Source organism: Zalophus californianus, chromosome 9, assembly GCF_009762305.2.
Source record: "Zalophus californianus isolate mZalCal1 chromosome 9, mZalCal1.pri.v2, whole genome shotgun sequence".
In the NCBI taxonomy this organism is placed as follows: Eukaryota; Metazoa; Chordata; class Mammalia; order Carnivora; family Otariidae; genus Zalophus; species Zalophus californianus.
The window spans coordinates 75352844-75370714 of NC_045603.1; the positions used below are offsets into that span (position 1 = coordinate 75352844).

The following is a 17871-nucleotide window of genomic DNA, read 5'->3' on the forward strand; positions in this document are numbered from 1 at the left end:
AAAAGGAAAGGAAAGGAAAGGAAAAAGGAAAGGGAAGGAAAAAGGAAAGGAAAAAGGAAAGAAAAGGAAGAAAGGAAGGAAGGAAGGAAGAAAGGAAGGAAGGAAGAAAGAAAAAGAAAGAAAAGAAAGAAAGACCGTAGTAATACTTACATACATAAATAAATAATAAAATTCAGGTGCTCCAAATACATCCTCCAAATCACTCATCTTAATATAATAGCGTTACTTGCATTACTGCAAAGAGCAAAATTCTGATACATAGTCTTAATAGTGCAGTCTAATAGTTGGTAACCTATGATCCCACTCTCTTCCTGTCAGTTTACAGTGGTAACTTGGCCTGCTGAATCTCTATTCCTCAAAATGCTACTTTAAGCTGTAACAAATGGGGTAAAACCTGAAAGCTGTGCATACTGTAGGCACATGGACATCACTCGACGAGAAATACAACTTCCCTTTCAAGTCCTATAGACTCAATGCAACACTAACCCATTCACATACTTTTAGGGCCAGTTCCTACTGGTAATACCTCACTAAGAACATATAACCATTTTTCATATTGGCAGTAGACTCTGCTACAAGTAACAGCCCTTCACCAGATTTGCCAAAATGCTCACATCACATTCTATCTGCACTTAGAATAAATTTGCTTAAAATATCTAGGTTACAACACATCTCTCCTTAGACACAACCTTCAAACTTTGCATCAAAAAATGACTTTGAACCTGTGAAGTCTGAAGGAGTAAAAGAAAACTGGTACTAATATGTGGAAAAACTATGTACATTTTGTGTATGGACAGGAATGCAAATGGTGGGTTACCAAAATGGTGAGAATCAGAAGGCTCAACCTTTTCAATACTGACCCATTAAGGGCTTCCCACAGCTCCCCCTGAGTCTGGTATTTACTACAGACAGGGATCAGGGCTACAGTCCTTCCTGATATTATGCAGTCATTGGACATGGCCCTGAGAATCTGCAAATATGAAGGGTCACTCTCTGTGCTATTGAATCAACTTGCCCTGAGAAAAAAATTTAAAGTGGAATTAAATAATTCTGGTAAAGATTACTATAATTTAAGATAGCAAAGGTATTAAAATTCCCACTTCAGAGGAAGAGATGTTGAAGTTTAAATATTTATGACTCAAGTTCCCACAACTGATTGGGAATGAAAATGAAGACAGGCTTCTGAACTACTTTTCTTCTCAAGAACTTGTTTCTAAATATAGTCTCATTTTAAATGAAGGACATTGCAGTTTTGTACTTGGTCACAATTTTCAGAAGATTTCTCTAAGTATTTCCAAGCTATGATCCACTATGTAAATAACAATAAATCCTGCAAATAAATAATGCAATCACCTAGCAGGAAACCATTGCCAACTATTACACTGGAATGAATGGAAATATTTGCCTTCAAGTATGAAAGAGAGGTTATATACATCGTTTAATTAAATATAAACTTTTGGTGACAGAGAAAATTAAAATCCTTCTGATACATTTTTTTTTAACTTCTATTTATGTCAGTGATGGGAATTTTAAGAAAAAGCAATTGAGGTCATAAAGGAGAAAAGCAACTTATGGGAGTTTATTTTTATCTTCAAGTGAGAAATTCATATTTTGCCTACGTTTTTTGAAACATTAGGACTAAAGAATATAAAATTATATCTAATAAACACAAAACTGAAACTTAGCATTTATTTTGCTATTGGCAATGTCTCCTCACAAAACCTAGTATGATACAAGGGCGTCGGGGGCCGGGGGTGGGGGGGAAGGGGAAGGGGGCTAAATGGATACCGAAGACTCAGGTTAAATAAAAAGTAGGTCAGAAAGAAGGCCACAGAGACGGCACAGGCCGGCAGAAATTACAGCCACAAACATGCCAAGTGAGAAACAAGGAGAGACAACCTCTTGCTTTCCCAACCCAGACATCTAGCTACCCATGGCATGACCCTGAGGCATAACATAATGTGACATACGTAGATACAAAGGAAATGAGAGCGCCTATCAGTTGATCTATACGACACACAATGTGATGAAAAAGCTGGTGGCAGAGACTGTGCTGCACATCAGGAATACAGAGTAAATGACAATTCATATTAGGGCAAGTTTAAGTATTTTTAAAAAAATTTACTCTTTCTAAAAGCCTACCAAACCTAGAATACTTATGATTTAGAAAATCTATTACTCTACCATCTTAAACACACACACACAACACACAGCTTTCTTCACCCCTCCTCTTTCTCCCATTGTGAATTAGCTCTTACCTGCCTCCTTCAAAGCGACTGATGAGATCTGATACCTTACTGGGTTTTTCTTTTGAGACACAAGAAGCAGAGGCAGGTTTCACTTCCTCCATCCTTGGTTTCTCACTAGATAAAGCTTTATGCCTGGGGGTTTGGTGTATATTGGACGAAGGTGAATTCTGCAGACGTAATGGCTTTGGAGGCACTGTAGAAAAAGAATTAAAAGAATTCAGTATTTCACTGATATGTATTCCCTTACAAACGGAACTGGTGGCCTGGGTGCAAAAATCTTCAGCATTATCAAACTTTTATAAAGGAGTCTGTCAAATTTGTACCGAATCTTAACCAAGGGATCTTTATCCAGGACATTTGCTGTGTCCTGTGGAAATCCCACCTCCAAGATTCAAGTGGTTCTTTTAATTTTAGGTGATTTTAAATACGGCGTTACTAAACATCTAGGGATCTGCATATTGCCATGACCTTCCAACGCCTACTAGAGATAACATAGCAGTTATTTATCTAAATGGAGAAAAGAAAGTATTAAATTTGAAACTAATTCCTAGGGATACACTGCTTGTTACAAAACAGATTTTCTAATTATAGAGTAATAGCTAATATAACAGAATCCAGAGCTAGTAAATTAGACATAAAAAGCCAACAAAACAATATCAAACAACAGTAATTACTATAGCATCTTCCCATTTAACAAAAGCACCTGATCTCATTTGATTTTAGATGAAATTTTTCACTTTACAGTCCTTTGAGGTAGGTAGCATTATTCACCTCTTAGGTCTATGAAGGTTCAGAGTGGTTAAGTGATTGCCCTGGAGGAATAAGGCTGATCTGATTTTATGACTGGTACCCAGACTCTAATTCCTTCCTCTGTCAGCATTGCTCCTTATCATAAAACCAGCAAAAGGGGGTTATAGGAGTTCTGTTATTATTGTCTGCTATGTTAATAGTTGGCTTCTATTAATACACCACAAATTACTTGCTTAGTAGTAAGTTCTTGCCTCAGTTAACAGATCATTTCCTGAAATATTAAAATCTATGGAATTTCTCTAACAGAGGAGAAATTCTGTAGATGAGAAAATATGCCCTAAGTGCTTGCTTTATCAGTACAGGAATTACTTCAATTTTGAAAACCAATATAATTTTCCTCTTAGATTAACATTCTGGGTCAAGGATTATATAACATATGCATTTTTCTATAACTGGTTCAAACAAATCAAATAAAATCATTGTTTTTCTATTTTTAAATCCTTGTCCTGACTTCCCAAGGAAGGGCAGGGAATCATGTCTCCCTCTAATTACATGCCCCATTTTCCCCCAGCTGGTTACCCTGGTTTTCAGTTATCTCATTTCTTCTATAAACTCGGCTGACAGTTGCCTGATGCTCACTGGCTTAGATGTCATCATTTCTATGTGAGTTACCAATTCTTACAAAGAAGGAAAGAAAAAGCGTATCACAATAAACTACAGGTATAACAATTAATTCACCTCATTCCCTTTCAACACAAGAAGAAAATCCCAATTAAAAAATGGCATGCTTCTTTTTATGGAAATGGTGTTATTTTCCAAGAAATGCTCAGGGGGGATGATTAAATATAGTATCCACTGAGAAAGAAGGGACTTATAAAAGTGTGATATTTGTTAATTTTAAGGAAAGATTTCCTGTGTAGTATACCAAAATAGCAAACTATGACAATATCCCACAGGAAAAAAAAAAAAGTTTTAATATTAGGAATAATTTCAACATTCCTAATTAGAATATTCAAAAAAGGAAGTGAATGTGTTCTTTATAATTCTATAAAAATTGTTATAAAATTGTTATTATTTATTCATCTAGAGTTTACTCAGTGAACATTATTTATTACATATCAGACACTGTTAGATGCTTAGAAGACTCAGATAAGATGATACGTATCAGCCAGTTTCTGAGATAACTCCACTGACTTCCCATTTCAATTATGCTTACCTCAAACTGTTTCATAGCATTGTGTACTTTTTCTCCAAAGTGCTTATAATAAATCACTATGATTAAGTAGTCATAAATAGTATTAAATAAACCAGAAATAAAATATTAAGTATACTATAATGGAAAGCTTTCTCTTCCACAAGGCTGGAGTTCTGTGAGCGTTAAGAAACAAGTTTATTTTGATCACAAATATGTTCACAGTAACCATGTACATAGTGCTTGGCAAATTTGTGGAATACATGAAGGAACAAATTAATGTCATCAATGAATTCATAGTCTAGTGAGGAGACAGTTTAATGAGGTTGATAAAAGTGGGCATTGGGTACTGTTATTTGAGAAGCATAGAGGAGGCATCTCATCAAGGGAGATAACCCGAATGGAAAATAAAGTAAATACGCACATTTTAAATAAAAGAGCACAAATGTTACATGGATATGACAAAAATCTCAAGATGATACATGAATGGCTAAAGTGTCAGAAACACTGCCTTAGGGGGAAATAATGTGTACTTTGGTCAAAAAACAGAACTGATGAGTAAAAAGGACTCTCATCTTTCCCTCCCCTGCCCCCTCTCTCATCATTTCTATCGTCTACCCCCTATGGAGGTCAACATTTCCAAATGCTCTCTGGACATCTCCTAGGAGTTCTATCAGCACCTCCGTTTAACAAGTCTGAAACTCAACATACTATTTCTCCTCGCTGTAGTCCAATGCATGTAAGTGTTCAACCTCACTAATAATCAGGGAAATGAAAATTAAATCTAAAATAGGATTCTACTTCAGCCCCAACAGGTTAACCAAAAATTTTAAATCTGACAATATCAAGTGTCAGGGAGGATATTAAGCAATATGATATCTCATACATTTTGAGAGGGAATATAAATTAACAGAACCATTGGGAACTTGACATTTCCAAAATACATATCTTAAAGAAATTCTTACATATCAATACAGGATTTCTTTAAATTTTTACTTTTTCATTAATTCAATATTTACTGAATACCTCTTAAGTTCTATGTACTTGATCTTATCAATAAACAAAAGGAAAGATAAGAAACAAAAAACCTAATAAGTAAACCATATATGGGAAGGTGGTGAGAGCTAAGAAAAAAGGGGGAGGGCTAATACAAGAACAAGATAAAGGGGATCTGGAGTGCAGGGAATGGGGGGAAGGGCAGATTACAGATTATATTAAGTACGGTATTCAAGGGGGGCCTCTTTGAAAAGTTCAGATTTGAAGAAGACTTGAAGTTGAGGGAGTTATTTTGGGAAGAGTATTCCATCCAGTAGAGACCAAGCTAGAGACAATGGAAGCCAATGTGACTGAAGCCAAAGCAGCTAATAGGCAAAAGAAGGTACTGAGGTCAGAGGGAGGGCCTGATAACCTGATAACGCAGAACCTGGTGGTGCCCTGTAAGGAGCGTGACTTTGAGTGGAATGAAAAGTCACTGGAGTTCTGTGCAAAGGAGTAACATGACAGGACTTCTAGCCAACTATGTCACTCTGGCTGCTTTGTTGAGGACATCGGGAAACAGGGTGGAAACAGGGTAGAAGCAGGGAGAAGAGTCAGGAGACTACTGCAGAAATTCAGGCGAAGTAACGGTACTTAGAAGGAGGTAGTGAGAAACAGGTAGGTGGATTCCAGTATGTTTTCAAAGTAGGCTTCCTGATAGAATAAATATGAGGTATGAGCGAAAGAGAGAGGAGTCAAGGATGACTCTGGAGACCTTTGGCCTGAACCACTGGAAGGATGGAACTGTTATCAACTGACCACAACAGGTAGAGTAATTTTTGGAGACATCAGTAGTCCAGTTATGGACATGCTAATTTTGAGATATCTAGTTGACTGTAAGTAAATGGGCTCTATTGCAGCCAATTTTACAGACCGTAAATAGAACAAAACAATTTATTTAAGAATTTCCAACCATCTGAAATAATTACCAAGCATGAAAAAAATGAATTGCCAGTTTAAGTTTGGGGATTACTAGTGGATTTTGATTACTCTCATTTTACTTACTATGAAAAACAACAGCTGCCCATTTTACTTTTATGTAAACTCTAGCCCAACGTGGGGCTCGAACTCACAGCCCTGAGATCAAGAGTTGCATGCTCTACCAACTGAGTCAGCCAGGTGCCCTACACAGCTGGCTATTTTTAATACATTATGAATTTATAACATATTATACTTTAAGAATGGAACATTACACACAGGATGCTTTAGAAGAAAATGAAATGCATTTGAGTACCTCACATTTACTTAAATTATTCAAATAATGTGGCTTTCGAGGTTTATGAAACTTTTTTAAACATTAAGGTTTAATGATTGATGAGTAATAATATATGGGCTCTACAAAATAAACAATTATGGAGAATGCTGTGGATCAAAGCTCCTGAGAGAAAAAGAACTATTAGCTTTAATTGCTAAAGAAGTTATTTTGAGTTATGTCTAGCATGGCAGGAAATAGTTCAATATTAAAAGTGGTGAACAAGAAGACAGACTTATGTTGGAAGTTGCTCAGTAATTTGCTTGACGGGTAGGATTGGTATGAAGTGAATAAACCATTGTTTTCCAAGGCTTTAGGGTATTTTCTGAGGCTGAGGCAAAACAAGCCCTAACTATTAAAGGAATCTATTTCAAAAGCTACAGACTCTTACTTAGATTCAAATGGAAGCTTATCTAATCTAAAATTTAGCTCTTTCATTGTTTTAAAATTGTAATTGTTCAAAAATACTTGTTGGTATTTTTTAATTGATATAACTGACATACATTATATTAATTACAGGTGTATAATATGATTCAATATTTGTATATATTGTGAAATGATCACTAAAGTCTAATTAACATCCATCACCACACAGTTACAATTTTTTTCATGGATTGAGAACTTTTAGGATCTCTTCTCACTGATTTTCAAATATACATCACAGTATTATTAACTATAGTTACAAGCTGTACACTATATCCCCATAACTTATTAATAAACACAAAAATATAAACCTGATGTTGTTCCAGACAATTACTATATAATCACCACTAATAAAGGTATTCAATATTGTCCCTCCCTTTAAATATCACTAAAATAAACCGTAGCTACGATATTATTAGCACTCCACAGGAGAAAAAAAAAGATTTAATTATGAGCTCTTTTGAGGATCCAGATAAGAGTTTCTCAAACCACTGACATTTCAGGTCAGATAATTCTTTGTTTTGGGGGGCTGGCCTGTGCACTGTACGATGTTGAACAGCATCTCTAGCCTCTCCCCACTGGCTGCCATCAGAAACTTCCATACGTGGGGTCAAGCAAAAAAGTCTCTAGACAATATCAAGTGCGGGCCATGGGGTGGGGGGGCTGCAAAATTATCTCCAGGTGAGAACACTTCTCTAAAATAAGAATCTTCAATTAAATTAAAATTACATAATGGATCTTGAAGCCTCAATAGGCTCCCCATTCATAATTTGTAAGGGATTTGCCATCAAGTGGGAATAAAGGTATCAGTATGATAATCCCTTGATCTGTACAGGAAGTCCCTATTAATAACCCCTTCCTTTCTCTGCCTCAGTCACTCAAATATTCTGAAGGGTTTGGAGAAATTAAAAGTAAGCTTCTCTCCACTAGAGGGTGGGGAACACTTTTATTTGGTTAATAAGTAAGTAGTGCCCAATTTATTTGGCAGCTGATCTGACAATACCAAGATGTAGCCTCATTTCCTGCATGTTTTTCCTCTATATAGCAACATTCTTCCAAGTTTTAAACAAAGAACAGCAGAAACAAAGTAGAGGAAACGTGGCGATGGAGCAGGGAGTCATTCAACAAGTATTACTGAAGGCCTGTGATGCCATGGGGGATTGGCAGTCCAAAGGCAGAAAAAAACTAAGATGGATGAGTGACATACAGAGTAGGTCAGATTGTAATGAATGAGAAAAAATAAAGTAGGTAAGAGGAAATATGAAATGTCAAAGGTGACAGTGGGGTTAAAATTTTAGCTGGGGAACCAGGGATGGACCAAGCAATGAGTGAGAGTACTTTTAAAAAAGTACAATGTTCTCTAAATCATTTAATACCTGGAAATAGCCCCTATAGTTAGGTTAAATTATAGATATTAATCCATATTCAGAACAGGAAGTATGTATGTATTTAAATAATCAATATATTGACTTTAATTATAATTCCAAACAGCAAAAGCAAGATCAAGTGTTAGCTTCCTAAAGAATATGATTATTTTGGCACACAGCAGCTCAGGAAGGACACTGCTGTAATTTATCTCAATGAACTATGATAAACAATGAAGTAATGCATCTTCCCAAAAAAGGCTTTATAAATAATGAAATTCCTGTTTGTGATCTGGGCAATTACATAAAACTGAATTACATTCATTTTTTATATTCTTACTTCATTTGATCTTTGTCAGCTCAGGTCTAACAAGCAAGATGGAATTTTGTATTTGGCAAATAAAATAGCTTAAACCATGATCAAAAAAATTTCTATGTTCATATTCAGATCAATTATATAGGGAGGAATATGGTCAAAAGAAAAGGTTATGAACTCATGAATGAGTCATTCATTGCAATCACCAATTATCTGATCTCACTATTTGATAGCCTTACCCCACACTACCACAAATATAGCCAGTAGTGAGAACAAAAAGAAAAATGTCCCACAATCTGGCAGATTCTATTTTAAGCCCCTTTCTGTTTAAGCGCCTTTAAGACTCAGAAATCCTAAAAACATAAGAACTTTAAAGAGTAACACTTGTTCTTTTATGTGTTCTCTGTAACAACTTTTCTTTCAAAGAACAAGAGACGAAAGTAAATACAACATAAATCAAATAGAAATTGATTTTTTCCCAAAATATAGTAATTCTGAAAATGCCCAGTATTGTTTCGCAGCTGAATGAATGTTCAGCATTTTGTACAAATAAAAATCTATTAGGAAGAAACTACACATTAAATCACAGTAGGGCTCAGCTTTGTGTTAATGTTTCCAAAGGTCTTACTCTCTGTCATCAAAATGCAGTTCTGTGCTCTTTAAAGCTAATACCCAGTTCACTAGAAATTTATTGCTAAAAGGAAATGGTCCCTGAACAAAACATTCAAAGATTTCCACCACCGTAATTGTTTTTCCCCTTGTTGACTGCTCAATTCTTGAATGGAGGAGCCATTTATTTTAATAACTGTAGATGACTTTACTAAGAAGCCTTTTCAAGCTCCAGGTCCTGAATAGTATAAAATCACATTCTTACAAAGCATATTAAGCACGGTTTTACAATTATCTGTTTCACAGATCCTCTGACATCTAGCAAGTCATACTGATTTTCTGACAGTAGTCATTCATTTGTCACATATTTATTATGCAAATAGTAAGTCAGGCCATGTACTAGGTCAAGGATACTGCATGAAGTGATCACAGTCACCTTAAGGGGACATGTAAATTTCAGCAATGAGAAAAGAATATTAGAAAAATGTATGAGATGTTTTAGGAGCAGAACAAATACCCAACTCTGCCTGAGACTGATTTTTTTCCCTGAAAAAAAAAATGCACCCAATATTTCCATTGAAAGCTTAAAACTCTTTCTTAGTCATTATCATTCTTCTGGGTAGCCTTCATCAATAACATAACACCCAACCTGATAAAAAACAAACAAACAAACAAACAAAAACCCATACCTTGTGGCTTTGGACTTGCAGCTGAGTGTTTCGTGGGTGTTTTTCCATTTATTCCCTGAGCCTCTTCATTAGATACATTCTGATCAACCAGTGGGGTCGTGCTTCTTTTCAAACAAGGTGGAACTATAGTGATCTTTGGACAGGTACTGCTGCCTGGAAGAGTTCAAAAAGAAAGGACAGGTAAATAGAGAGGTAGAGGGCAGCTATGTCCCATGAGTTAAATGTCCCATGAAACAAAAACAATCACAGATAGAAGACTAAGCAAAGCAGTACGTTTCCCATGTGTGCTGGCCTTGACAGAATTTCTTGGGAAAGATTTCATTCCATGTGCTTGAGAAACCTTGTAATGCATACTGACAGAGATCACCACGCACGCGCGCATGCACACATGCACACCCCCGCCCTCTCTCCCTCCTTTCCTTGTAGGGCCACAGAAAGGGCAGAATGCAGCTGCTACAGGGGAAGGCGAGGACTGGAGGGCCCCAGCACTCATCTGTTGCAAGCGTTCCTTTCCAGCGGCCAGTCACCAGTCATCGAGTGACTAGAGTGACTCGAAAGAACAAAGCAGGAAAGCACCGACATGACAGCTGACCTAAAGACTCCAGAAGAATGGTTCAGTGAGAAACGAACAAATACACACACACTCCTCTCACTCATGAGTGTACTCAGACTCCACATCTACATATATAAGCTAATACCCACATTAAAAAAAAGGATTATACAGATTATACTGTCATATCTATAACTCAGAACTCTAAAATGTTAAGAGACTGAAATACATCGTAAGACATAGATGTAGGAAAATAGATCAATTTTTGTTCGATTCCTGATGTAAGAAGTTAACTGTTGAATTTCAGAGACTTTTTAAGAAATCATATGCCACTGTTTTCTCTTTATACTACTTGTATTAAATTTCCCTTTCTTCTGGTTGACCCAGTGATATTAACAACAGAGTGGACCCTGATTAGGAGAAAATAAAATTTCTACCAGGAATATTATGATGACTAAATAAAGTATTCCATTTAAGAAACTATCACTGTTTAAAAAACAGAGTTTCATTTTTATAGAATCCAAATATCTAGAGAACTGTGAGATCAAAAGCCTTAATTATTCAAAACAAATGCTAATAAAATCCAATCAACTTTTTACTGAGTAAAAAAAATTCCATTTTGATTATTAAAAAGTACTAATTAAAAACTGCACACACTGCTTTATTTTCTGTGTTTTCCTTGAAATTTACCTTGGTAAAACAAATTTTAAAAGATATTAACCATTCTGAGTATTGTCGACAAGTTCGAGAGATCCAGTGCTACAACCAAGTAAATGGGTTTTCATCAGACACCCTTCTGCTAAAATGGGCTGCCAGCTGGATTAAGCACCGTTTAGCCAAACAGAACAGAGGCTTTGAATGCAAGATTTATAGATTTGACAGTATATTATGACAAATGCAAACAGAAGAAATAAAAGCTCAAATCTTTAAAGGTGTGATCCTATCTGCCTTTTTAGAAAAACCATGTGAAGCAGGCAAAATCTAACTAAATAATCTGTAGCATGGTATCTAACCACTCAGTCTTTTAAGAGCATTAGGATGTTTGTTCCACAGTGATCCCAAGGATGGCTTCCGGGTCCTAAAGGCCACCAGCTGGGGTCTGGAAGTATGGCCTCGGGACAGAAACAGTGAAAAGCCAGAGCTTAGCTCCAAGTCAGAGGCAGAAACTATAATGTGATTGTAAAATGAGGCACTGAAAGCAAGAATGTGACTTATAGCAACAAAACTATAAAAAGGAGGCAGCTAATGGGTTAAATGAGAAAACAGATTATACTGGATCTTTGAAAAATAAATCACATTACATATTAAAAGATGAAACCACTTTAATAATTAGCCTATTTAGATACAAAAGATGTCTTGAATAAGTAACTTGAAATTAAAAACTAGGCCCTTTATTTCTGGATAGCAAACTTTCAGGGTATGATGGGTTTTATGCAAGTGTCATAGTTATTAGAGAGTTCTCCCATGAATGTGCCAAAAGGCCTGCAGTAAGAAATCAACCACATATCCACTTTCTTATAAATCCATTAAAGTCACGTTTACAATTTTTTTTGTCAGTGCAATAAATCTACAACTAGAAACTTGATTTTAGATCATTGCTTAACACCAGTCTGCAAACTTTAGCCACTATCACAAAGTATGAAAATATGGTAAAAGAGACAGAAAACACATTTTGAAAGGGTTAAGGGAAAAAAAAAGCAATGACAAATAGGCAACAGAGACCATTTGTAGCTGCAAAGCCAAAAATATATTTTTTAAAGATTTTATTTATTTATGGGGGGGGGCATGAGAGCCAGAGCGGGGTGAGGGGCAGAGGGAGAAGCAGACTCCCTGCTGCGCAGGGAGCCAGATGTGGGACTCCATCCCGGGACTTTGGGATCACGACCTGAGTGGAAGGCAGACTGACTGAACCACCCAGGAGCTCCAAAGCCAAAAATATTTACTATCTGGCCTTTTACATGAAAAGTTTGCTGGCCACTGCTCTAGGTCAAACACATCATGGTAAAGAAATGTGCCATAAAAAAAAAGGACCATTTCATTAAATACTTCATCTTCTGACATATTGGAATAGCAAAACAAAGTAAAACTTTTTTTTTTTTTTTTGAGTGTTTATGATTAACTCGGCCTACTCACATTTGGAGACAGTTCTTGTTTGGGTGCCAACTGCATAACAGGGAACTGAAACCAAAACTGTAATCAGATGGTCCACCCATTCAAGAAATTTAATATTAACTTTTAGATTCCAACTTACCAAGAAGAGTGACTAAACAGTTAATCTTGGGCCCAGATACAAGTACAGTTATATTATGTTAGTGTGAGGGAAGGGGTCCTATTTAAATAATGTCTCTTCCTGAGGACTGATAATGTTTTCAGCCATGGTCCTACCCATTTTGCATTCCTCTGCATTTGGGTTACTGATTTATGCTTGTTGGGTCGCATCTCCTGTAAGAAATGTCTAGATATATGCTAACTGCAAAAAGCCTCAGACATTTTCAATTAATCAATCCAGCCTCATCTTTGACTTCAGCTAGAGAGGTTGCCACTATGCTTCACTTTTATTTATAGGTCTTCTTTTGTATCACTTGTGAGTGGCAGATAATCCATCTTAATGGTTAGGGTGACTTTGTCTCCTATTTCCAAAACTTTGTGTTGAGCTATTATTTTATTTTGCGAAATCATTCTCAAATAGCTCTTTCACACTCTTTGGCCATCCATTCCAAAACAAAGTCCACTCAGTTCTCTGATTCTACAGGCCTGCTCTCTTGCCATAGTATCCATTCCCCCAGATCACATCTTTCTGGCCTTGCTATGGCCATGTCTATCCTGCCTCAACCATTCATGACATCTCTTCCAACTGCACCAAGTCTCTAGTCCATAAAAGCTCAATGGACTCCCCTCCTTGGGACAAGAGGGTCTCTTAGATTTAAGAAGTAAGAAGTAGTGTTCTAGGGAAGACAAACTTTTTAGGACTACATTGTCCAGAGTAAAGAGATACCTTAAAAACAAACAAACAAACAAAAAACCCACAACTTATTTTTTTACGGAAGATTTTTTACTTGAGAGAGTGCGCAAGCGTGAATGTGCATTGGGGGAGGGGCAAAGGGAGAGAATCTTTAAGCAGACTCCCCACTGAGCGCAGAGCCTGATGTAGGGCTCTATCTCACAACTCCTGAGGTGACCTGGGTGGAAACCAAGAGTTGGATGTTAAAACAACTGAGCCACCCAGGCATGATCCGCACCACCCCCAAAACTTCCTTTGAAATATTTTTAGATTTATAGGGAGCTGCATTCAGGTTCCTAAAATTAGCATCTTATACAACCATGGTACATTTATCAAAACTAAGAATTTAATATTGATACAATACTAAACCACAGATTTAGTTCAGATTTCATCAATTTTTCCACTAACATCCCTTTTCTGTTATAGGATCCAATCTAAAATATCACATTGCATTTAGTTCTCATTGTCTCCTTATTGCACCCCAACCTGAGAGAGTTACTCGGTCTTTGCTTGTTTTGTATGATGTTGACACTTTTAAAGAGTCACGGTCAGGTATTTTGTAGACTGTCCCTCAAATTGAGTTTCTCTAATGTTGTCGCATGATTAAATTGGGTTTATGGGCTTGAGGGTAGGACATCATAGAGACAATGTGCCCATCTCACTGTATTACATCACTGTGTGTTATCAATGTGATTATCACATGTGATATTAACTTTGGTCCCTGGGTAAGGTGGTATCCGCCAGGCTTCTCCACTAAAAATATTAAAAGACATTTTCAACAATGTTTTCTTATCATCCCTTCAAAAACTCCCCACTTGTCCTATAAATTCAAATAAGGGTCATATCTCCCATGTGTTAACTAAAATGCCTAGATTAAGAGATCAACTAGTTCTTTTTTTAAATAAACCCATTAAAGTTATAAACTCATGGTTTACAACCCTTTTGCAAAGGGGAACAAATCCATAGCCAGGAAATTTATCTTAGAATACTATTCGTTTTCCAAACTTCTAGAGCTCCATAATAACTTTTCCAGAAAAATAAGCAAACCATAAAGGATCTTAGAAAAGAATATATGATTAATAGTTTAAGAAATTTTCTTGGACCTAGGAATTCTACTTCTAGGAATGTACAGAAAGAATCCTGTGTGTGTAAAAGTATATGTACATGTACAAAAGTATACGAATAGTCGGTGCAATTTTATTGAACATATGAACCATTGTTAAAAACAGAAAAACATAAGATTGGGACGATCTCCAAGACATTATTAAATAAAAGACAAAAAAAGCTATAGAAAAATATGTACAGTAGGACCCCCTTTAAAAAAGGAAGATGCATACAAATGTGCATAAATGCATTAGAAAGGGATGTCAGTAACAGGGCAAACTTAACTGGGGGAGTTGGGCGTAGGGGGAGAGGATGAATTGGAACTTTGTTTTGCTGTCTACATAGCTGTATCATTTAAATCTTTTATAATGAAAATGTGCTTTGAAATTACTTATTTTTTAAAATTATTTATTTATTTTTTAAAAGATTTTTTTGACAGAGAGAGAGAGACACAGCGAGAGAGGGAACACCAGCAGGGGGAGCGGCAGAGGGAGAAGCAGGCTTCCTGCCAAGCAGGGAGCCCGATGTGGGGCTCGATCCCAGGACCCTGGGACCATGACCTGAGCCGAAGGCAGACACTTAACGACTGAGCCACCCAGGTGCTCCTGAAATTACTTATGTAAAAGAGAAAATCTATGAAAGTCATAGGTGTATTAAAGATTTAAAAAACATATCCTTTATGTCTGCACACCTATGTAGACAGCAGCATTATTCACAATAACTAAAACATGGAAGCAACCCAACTATCCATTAACAGATGAAGAGATAAACAAAATGTGGCATATACATGCAACAGAATATTATTCAGCCTTAAAAGGGAAGGAAATCCTGATACATGCTACAACATGGATGACCATGAGGCCGTTATGCTACGTGAAATAAACCAGTTAAAAAACACAAATACTGTTTGATTCCACTTATACCAGCTATGTAGAGTAGTCAAAATCAGACAGAAAGTAGCACGGTGGTTGCCAGGGGCTGAGGAGATAGAAGAATGTAAAGTTACTGTTTAATGAGTACAGTGTTTCAGTTTACAAAACGAAGGGTTCTATGAATGGATGGTGGTCATGGTATCACAACAATGCCAATGTACTTAATGCCAATGAACTATACACTTATAATAGTTAAGATGGCAAATTTTATGTATTTTTAAAAATAAGTGAAAAGCTTTTAATTTAAAGGGGCACCTAGGAACCTTCCTACACTGTTGGTGGGAATGCAAGCTGGTACAGCCACTCTGGAAAACAGTATGGAGCTTCCTCAAAAAGTTGAAAATAGGGCTACCCTATGACCCAGCAACTGCACTACTGGGTATTTACCCCAAAGATACAAATGTAGTGATCCAAAGGGGCACCTGCACCCCAATGTTTATAGCAGCAATGTCCACAATAGCCAAACTATGGCAAGAGCCCAGATGTCCATCAACAGATGAATGGATAAAGGAGGTGTGGTATATATACACAATGGAATATTACTCAGCTATCAAAAGAATGAAATCTTGCCATTTGCAACAACGTGGATGGAACTAGAGGGTATTATGCTAAGCGAAATAAGTCAATCAGATAAAGACAATTATCATATGATCTCATTCATATGTGGAATTTAAGAAACAAAACAGAGGAGCATAGGGAAAGGGAGGGAAAAATAAAACAAGACTAAATCAGAGAGGGAGACAAACCATAAGAAACTTCTTTTTTTTTAAAGATTTTATTTATTTGACAGAGAGAGAGAGAGAATGTATGTGCATAAGCAGGAGGATCAGGAGAGGGAGAAGCATGCTCCCTGTTGATCCCAGAACCCTGGGATCATGACTTGAGCTGAAGGCAGATGCCTAACTGAGCCACCCAGGCACCCCAAGAAACTCTTAATCACAGGAAACAAACTGATGGTTGCTGGAGGGGAAGGGGGTGGGGGATGGGGTAATTGGGTGATGGACATTAAGGAGGGCACATGATATAATGAGCACTGGGTGTTATAGAAGACTGATGAATCACTGAACTCTACCTTTGAAACTAATAATATACTATATGTTAATTAATTGAATTTAAACAAAAAAATTTGGAGAGAACATTTCTTAACATAAAATGGATTTGATGATCTTTTATTTTTTTTTATTTTTTTAAAGATTTTATTTATTTATTTGAGAGAGAGAATGAGAGATAGAGAGCACGAGAGGGAAGAGGGTCAGAGGGAGAAGCAGACTCCCTGCTGAGCAGGGAGCCCGATGTGGGACTCGATCCTGGGACTCCAGGATCATGACCTGAGCCGAAGGCAGTCGCTTAACCAACTGAGCCACCCAGGCGCCCCTGATGATCTTTTAGATGTAAATATATTTTCAATAATTTTTTCAAAACTGGTAGTCTATAAAAACTGGTTAAAAGATATGATTAAATAAAGTAAAATATTGAAAAACTATTGAATAAAACTATATCTATTGAAAATTAATTTTATATTTAAAAAATGTTCCTGCAAAAAAAATTAATAAATAAAGGGGCACCTAGGTGGCTCAGTTGGTTGAGCATTGGACTCTTAATCTCAGCTCAGGTTGGGAGTTCAAGCCCCGCACTTTAAAATGAATAAATAAAATAAAATAAAATAAAAAATAAAAAGCATATCACTTGCTTAACGAAGAAAAGGTCAAGAAATATTAATACATTCAAGTTACCTAGCATTTCCTCTAGTATGTCTAAGAGCTATCTCACACTCAACATACCCAAATCTGACACCACTGTCCCTCAACATTGACTCCAAACCACTGTCTTTACAGTCTTCTCCATCTCGGCTAATGGCAGCTTCACCTATGCTTAGGCCAAAAAGCTTGGAAACAACCTCAAGTCCTCTTTTTCTCTCACACTCTACATCCTATCCATCAAGAATTTCTGCCAACTCCACCATCTACCACCACCACTCCATTCCTATTATTCTGGCCTAAATAACCATAAACTTTAACTGGATTAGAGCAAGACATTCCAACCTGGTCTCCCTGCTCCTACCTTTTCCCCACTCCGTACAGTCCACATTTTCAAACAGGACCAGAGAGACATCCCTTTAAAAAAAAAAACAAATCAGATCATGTCACTGCTGTGCTAAAATTTTCCACTGGTTCTATATTTCACTCAGAGTAAAAATTCACCTCCTTAAAAGGGCTGACAGGCTGTACATGATCTGGTCTTTATCCTCTTACCACTGACCTCATTGCTAGTATCACCCCCGTTGTTCACTGTATGACAGTCACACTGGTTCCTTGCTGTCCTTCAAACAGGCCAAGTACACCTTTGGTCTAGCATTCTCCGCTGGAACGCTCTTCCCCCAGGTAATTGCTGGCTAATTGCTTTGT

At 36.8% G+C, this 17871-nt stretch overlaps 1 protein-coding gene across 7 annotated transcripts in view; it reads right to left on the minus strand.

The window, feature by feature from the left end:
• The window catches only part of FGD4 (FYVE, RhoGEF and PH domain containing 4), a 201846-nt gene that overhangs the window by 49949 nt on the left and 134026 nt on the right, over nucleotides 1-17871 (minus strand). For 6 of the 7 annotated variants that reach the window (XM_027593581.2, XM_027593583.2, XM_027593584.2 and 3 more), the window contains 2 exons: nucleotides 9880-10032; nucleotides 2259-2442 (listed from right to left, as the gene is read on the minus strand). In XM_027593581.2, coding sequence (XP_027449382.1) covers nucleotides 2259-2442; nucleotides 9880-10032 — 337 coding nt within the window. Of the gene's footprint in view, nucleotides 1-2258; nucleotides 2443-9879; nucleotides 10033-17527; nucleotides 17551-17871 lie in introns of those variants that run through there. The other variant, XM_035729242.1, reaches the window with a different exon arrangement.